Genomic DNA, 6,589 nt, shown 5'->3' with positions numbered 1-6,589 from the left:
CTCTTTGTCTTCTCCACCTCTGTTCCTTTCATTTCTGAAATCCCTGGGTTCTAGCAAAGTGCCTGACACAGAGCGGGACCCTAGAAAATATTGCTGAAATGACTTGAAAACCAGGCATGGAACTTTGTTTCTGGTGACCACTAGAGAGAGCTGAAAGGCAGGATTTGAAAGACCTTCTAAAGTAAAGCCTCCTCAACCCCTGCAGGAGTTGCATATCTAATCCCTTTCCTTGTGCCTCTGGAGTCTCCTCTACATTTCAGCTTATTAGAATTCAGAACTTGCTTCAAAGGCTCTGGTTCAAACCAGCACCCACCCTATCTAAGCACCAGCTGTCAGATACCAGGGATTTACTGGGGGCACCTGTAATTCCTGTCAGCTGGCCTGCTCTGCTGCTGTGAAGTGGCAGGGAACTGCTGGCTGCCTTTTCAGACATGAAAAGGCCCTGGGGGAGAGCATATGCTCATAAAAATTATGGGATTCCACAGCTTTGAAATCTAATGATCCTGAGTGACCAAACACAGACTAGGGCCTTGGGGCTACTGGGGGAGTGACTGAGGGGGCAGCAGACCTTGGGTGGGAGAGCCTGGGGCCAGGCAGCAGGACAGAGTAATTAGTCTCAGTGGAAAGAGATGAGGAGGCTGGCAGCTTGAGGATGTCTGCACTGAGTCAGGGGAGAAACAATAGCCAAGAGCTGGGTGGTAAACCACCCTCTTGCAAAGGAAACCAGTCTCCTCCACCCCTCTCCTGTTCAGTGTATGGCCATAGGGAGATGGACTTTATTTGTACTTTTTGGGTTGCTGAGGGTGGAAGGGCAGTAGGTGGGACCAGCTGTCCATGGCCAAGGCCACATGGTCTGGAGTGCTTGGGAAGAGAGAACCCCAGAAGTATGTGTTGGTTGGGAGTGAGAGTAATTGTGAAAAGATGGGCTATGCTAAAATTCAGACATGGCTCAGATTTCTTTTTGCTTGGAGCTGGTTCTGCCAACACCCTTTTGGAAATGGGTTCACTATATAGTTGTTGAATGAAGTGTGCAAGTCATGTTCCCCTGCTTGTGTTGGTTTCTTCATCTGCAAAATGAGGAGTTTGGACTGGACTGGAAGTCGACCTGAGTTCAAGGTTTCAGCCTGCTCTGTCACTGACAAACTGTGTGAGCCTGCTGCAGTGCCTTATATACAGGCCTCAGTGTCCTCACTTAAATTCAATGCAGAGTATGGACGAGGGAGACTGTAAGGTTACTCCCAGCTTTGTCATTGTTATAGGTCTCTCTTCTGTATCACCCTCAATTCCAGGCTGCTGCCTGGCTGTATAACCCAGCTATACTAGCCCATTCAAGTTCCCCCATCAATTACAAGGGAGAAGAAAAGGAGTACAGACCCTGGCATAAATTTGATTTGAAATGAGATTTCAGTTCTGAAACTAAAATTCCTGCTGTTAACCAGGTTAAGACTATTTCACCCATGTAGGCAACATACACACCAAAGCTGGATTTTTAGATCTGTTTATTTTGTTCCAAACCTTCTGAGGATTTAAATGTCCCAGATCTCAAGCTCCCAAATTTTGTTCGTTCTCCTTGATTTAACTGTGGTGCATAAGAGGCTGCATCTTACCCTAAATATTAATACTGTGCTGCTTTTGCCAACCAACGTTCTCTCCAAAAGTGCACAAGCACGCACATGCACGTGTACATGTGTGGAAGAAGTAAACTGACACCTTGCCACGTTATGTGACACCTGATAGGGCAGATTTGGGACCTGTGAATGTCTTTCCTTCATCTGGAGAGAAGTGGGTAGCACCCTGATTCTTAAGAGCTATCCATACCATAAGCAACAAAGGAGGCCCTGCAGAACTGCCCTCAGGTGACTTGGTGGGAGTGGGCAGGGAGCAATGGAAGCAGGGGCTTTGTTGCTCCAACATTTTCAATGGCCTCTTCTGGGACTTAAAGAGCTCCTGGGGCCCAGCTCCTCCTGTTCCACTGCTGTTTGGGATAACAGGATCATAATTAGGCAGGCCCCTTCCTATTCACAGAGCCAAGAACCAGTGGGTTTTCCTTTGGGGAATTGATAAGAGCTGGACTGGGACCAAGGGAGGGGGCTTCAGACTTTGGCCTTGAATGAAGCCATCAGAGGCCAACCATGCCCCAGCTGCCTGTTCGTAACGGAAAAACTCATGGGTGGGGACCACTGTCTTCTCTGGAGCTCCTCAGGGGCGATCTCATCCTCCTGGCCCTGGGATGGCCCTGGCTCGGGGTGGCAAGTCACTGTTAGCTCTAGGTGACAGCCAGGGATGCCTGGTAAGAAGATGATGAAAGGTTAGGGTAATAGGAGCACAGCAGAAAAAGACACAGAATAGGGAGAAATACAAAGAGGCTGAGTGAGAGAGGCTGAGTTCCTAATAAGGTGAGTTGTGATGGCTGGACACGGCGTGGCTGGAAATGATCTTCAGCAAGAGTGCTTCCCAGAGCTTAGGCATAGGGAAACATCTGGTACCTACTTCAGAGGGATGAAGATGGTCCAGAGTCTACCCTTCCTGGCACCTTTAATGCCCACTAAGTAGAGTGGTCCAGGATGCCCAGCATGGGGGACACATTAGGTAATAAAGGCTAGGATGGTTTCCTCTTCCTAGAAGTTTTCCAACCCTATGTGCAGCTGCTGCCTCTACCTTTGGGGGATCCAGGTTGGGAATGGGATTTTCCCTCAAACAGTTCCTTTTCTGGCCTGGCCCAGGTGGAAATGTTGACCCGTCATGAATAATGAGAGATGGAGTTGGTCCTTCCCCAGGTCCATAACTATTGCTCCTCCCCCCACCATGCCATTCCCCCTGTCATCAGTCTTCCTCTGCCTGCTGAGAATGAAAGGAATTTCTTCACATTTTGACAGGTGGATATAAGGATTGGGAGCTGGGACAGCCTGCAGGTTAATGCATTGTCCTGGAAAATCTGTAAAAAATCAGTGAGTGGAATTTTATGGTGTTTAAGGTCCCTTTCCTATGTGATATTCTATTATTCCACTATAGGATTATAGCAGCTTGAGCCAAAAAATGAGATGTGGCTCAGCCTGAGATGAGTGGAATTGATGCTAGTGTTAGGGGCGGGCTGGGCCAAGGTGAGGCTGATTGGCCCAAGCTCTGGGTCCCTCCTTTCTTCAAGCACCCACGAGTCTATATGACAGTCATAAAAAGAAATAGAGGGGGAGAAGAGGCAGGAGAGGAAAAAAAGGAGGAAGGAAAGAAGAAAGCAGACTATTAACCAACCATATGATGGGGAGACTCTCTGTACACTTGTAAAATGATGTCACCCATACCTCTTGGGAAGCCATAGCCCTCAGAGACTCTGAGGCTAAACAAGGCTCCTCATCTCATTTTACCTCTATGCCCTTTCCCTTGCACCCCCCGATGGTTCCTAAGGACAGATGGCAAGGAACTCCTCAGCACACAGGCTTGGATCTTCCCACCAGGCTCCTGGGGACACAGTAGCACCTTTGGCAGTTGCTTTTAGTGGGTGACTAACAAGCTGGGCCAGGAGTTCCCATCCTCCTCCTCCCCCAAGAGTTAGAAAGTATATGGAGAGGGTCCAAAGGCGAGGGGGTGATCCCAAGCTTTCCTAGATCCTGGGAGGACAGGACCCTGGCAAGTTTAAAGGCATTCACAGGGAGAATTTGGTTAATGAGTTTGGAACACCTGGAGCTTTGGTTCCAGGGGGATGGTCAGGTGGCTGAAATGCTGCATGTGCAGGTTTGGGAACAAGTGTGCTGGTGGCAAAAATGTAAATGCTGAGCAGGGCAGGGTGAAGGGAAAGGTTTGGGGAGGAGCACACGATGGCAAATATTAGGCATTAGATTGGTTCCTCAGGGGTGGGGGAGCCTGGCAGCAGCTCTCCATTGGGGTCTGGGTCAGGGGTCAACATCTTATCCTTGCTGGAATCCCTTTGCTCTTTCTTGAACATCCTTTGATGCATCAGAGGGACAAACAAGAGAATTACAGCTCCGACGATCGGGGGCACACCGGCAAAGTAGAAGGCCACATGATAGTCCCCAAAACAGTTGCGGAGGAGGCCTGAAAAGTCAACAGAGACAAGTCAAGCCCAGCTTTGCCCTCTTGTACAAAGGTGCTCTCTGCCTCTTCTAGGGGCCATCACAATGCCTATCCAGAGACTCTTGGCCTGTACTGCCTTGACCTGAGAGCCCCCTCAGTTTAAACACTCCTAGATGGAAGAAACAAAACCTCTATTACAAAGACAGGCTGCTCCTCTCTGAGGCACTGGGGTTGCAGGCTCTTGAGGTTATCAAAGAAGCAAATGAAGCTTCTCAATTTCTCCATTTCTGACTTTCATGAAGCTACAGCTAACTTCTAGTCACTCCAAGGTATGGAGTTAGGAGGGAAGCTACTCTAAAAGAACTCCACAGAAGATGACCAAGACTTGTTTTGGTTCACAGTGATATACCCTTCCACCCCCAGCTTGGGCTAGAGTGTTCTTGTGGAACAATTCAGCCAAGTTCCTATTTTCCCTTTCTTTGAAGTGCCCATATGCCCTAAGAGGAGGCTGTATGTGTATCCTTCCTTCTAGTTACAGATATGGTTGTCCCCTCTGGGTTCCTCTAGGTTGCCAATACGGTAAATGTGTTTGGCATGGGATACAGGGCCTTCCCTGCTCACCTCCAGAAGCTAATGTGGGACACCTCATAGGGAGGATGAGCCCAGAAACACTACCGAAGAAAGGCAAGTAGGCCCTGAGGCTGCTTAGGAGGTAAGCAAAATGGAAAGAGATATGGATTCTGGGATCCACCTTTGGGATCAGGAGTTGGGTAGAGGCTCCCCTCCCCCAGTGGACAGTGTGGCTGTTGAACAAGGGCCTGAGTAGAAGGTTTTGTCACTGTAACACAGCATGACCAGTGCCCTCACAACACCTTGCACAGAATTGGTATTCAAGGAATACTTGTTGAGCTAGCCCAGTTGGCCAGCCTAGGAGACTCTAGCCCATGAATCAATATTTGCAATAAATCCTAAAGAAAGGAAATGATGTTCTCTTCTTATTAGTTTTCCTTGTTTCCTAAGTTCTCTGGGGTACCAACAATGTCCTTCTTGGAAGTGGACAGAGAAATTCAGAGTGCTGAAAGATAGCAAGCCAACACTTTGCCTGTTGCCTGCAGGAAGTGAGCCTCATTGGTCCAGTCCTGGGTTGTGTTCTTAATCAAATCTTTTCTACAGGCTCAGTTCAGAAGCTGGTAGAGGAGGAGGGGGTATCTCTAAGTCTTAATAAAACCAGGGCCCACTTTCTCTTCTCTTCCTGCTCAACTACCTTCCAAATAATTACTTGCCTGTAAAGAGAGAGAGAGAAGATTCTGGATCAATAGAATGGTCAGGAAGGCCAAACCCATTTCTCTCTCTACCGTCCCAGAATCAGCCATGCTGTCTACAATAAAACCCCACAGCAACAGATATACAGCCATGAAAAGCCCATCCCCCCCAAATGAATCCATGCACATATACTGTCCTTAGTCTCTTTCACCAGTGATGGTAAGGGGTTTCATGCACTCTGATGAGGCTGCTTAAATAGGAAAGAAGGAGAAAAGGGACTTTAAGCAGAGGTGCTTAGGAGATCTAGGTCCCAAGGAAGACAGGACTCCCCCACTCATGCCCTCCCTGCAATATTAACCTCACCTGCAATGGGGGGTCCGGCAATCATCGGCAGGGCCATCATGCCCAGGAGGTAGCCAATGGCCTGTGAGGCCTGCATTGGGCCCACCAGCTCAAATGCGATGGGGGCCATGATGGTGATGAAGAAGCCATCACACAGGCCCAAGAAGAGGCAGACAACGATGAGGCCCCCGAAGCCCCGGCAGAGGGGAATCATCATGGACATCAGGCCCAGGAGCAGGAAGGAGATGACCTAAAGGAGCAACAGCCTGAGGTCATGTTGTGCTTGCCTGCCAAGACCACATAGTAAATCACATCTCCTTTCTCAGGGCCTCGTTTCTACGTCTGTAAAATGGGGCAAGGGGATATCAACAGAGAGCCCAGTGGACTAGTTACTTAGGCCCCTTCTAAGTCCTGCTTAGAAGGACTTAGGATTTAAAGATTTTAAGAGAGCCCCTATTTAACTTTGATTCTGTCAAGACTTTTAAAAGAGGAGGCATTGCTCCTGTCCTCAAGAAGTTGTCTTTTAATTGGATTCTGAGATAAAGGGAATTGCTGTTGCTGCTTTCTGATCCTGTGTTTGTCTGCCCCAGGCAACAGGGTCTGGGATCAGACCATGCTGGTATTTTCAGATCCATGTTAGATATGGGAAGAGGAAGGGGAGGAAGTGAGGATGACTTGAATAATTGAATAATGATTAGATGGGGGCATGAATGGAAGGCACAGCTTCCTGAAATGAGGAGGGAGCCAGTCCCCATTTTTGTGGGAGACTGATTTTAGAAAACACCTTGGTATGAAGGAGGCCATTGGGAGGTTCACCCAGATTCCTTAGGCTTTAGGGCATGGGACACACCACCCATCTCAGACACTCAGACGTTATGGCTCTGGGGGCTTCTGGGCTTGTCTGGGCACCCTGCGAAGGCAACAAAGGGGGCTCTAAGGAGAACCAAGACACTAG

At 48.7% G+C, this 6,589-nt stretch overlaps 1 protein-coding gene across 2 annotated transcripts in view; it reads right to left on the bottom strand.

The window, feature by feature from the left end:
- Nucleotides 1-1,482: 1,482 nt before the first annotated feature.
- SLC16A2 (solute carrier family 16 member 2) overlaps nucleotides 1,483-6,589 on the bottom strand; it is a 121,829-nt gene continuing 116,722 nt past the window's right edge. For both annotated transcript variants that reach the window (XM_032620636.1, XM_032620637.1), the window contains exons 5-6: nucleotides 5,656-5,884; nucleotides 1,483-4,050 (exon numbers count right to left, since the gene is read on the bottom strand). In XM_032620636.1, coding sequence (XP_032476527.1) covers nucleotides 3,830-4,050; nucleotides 5,656-5,884 — 450 coding nt within the window. In that variant the 3' untranslated portion in view covers nucleotides 1,483-3,829. The remainder of the gene's footprint in view (nucleotides 4,051-5,655; nucleotides 5,885-6,589) is intronic.

The sequence above is a fragment of the Phocoena sinus genome, chromosome X (genome assembly GCF_008692025.1).
Source record: "Phocoena sinus isolate mPhoSin1 chromosome X, mPhoSin1.pri, whole genome shotgun sequence".
Taxonomy (NCBI): Eukaryota; Metazoa; Chordata; class Mammalia; order Artiodactyla; family Phocoenidae; genus Phocoena; species Phocoena sinus.
Note: the sequence above shows the minus strand (reverse complement) of the source record. Positions and strands in the feature narration are given on the sequence as shown.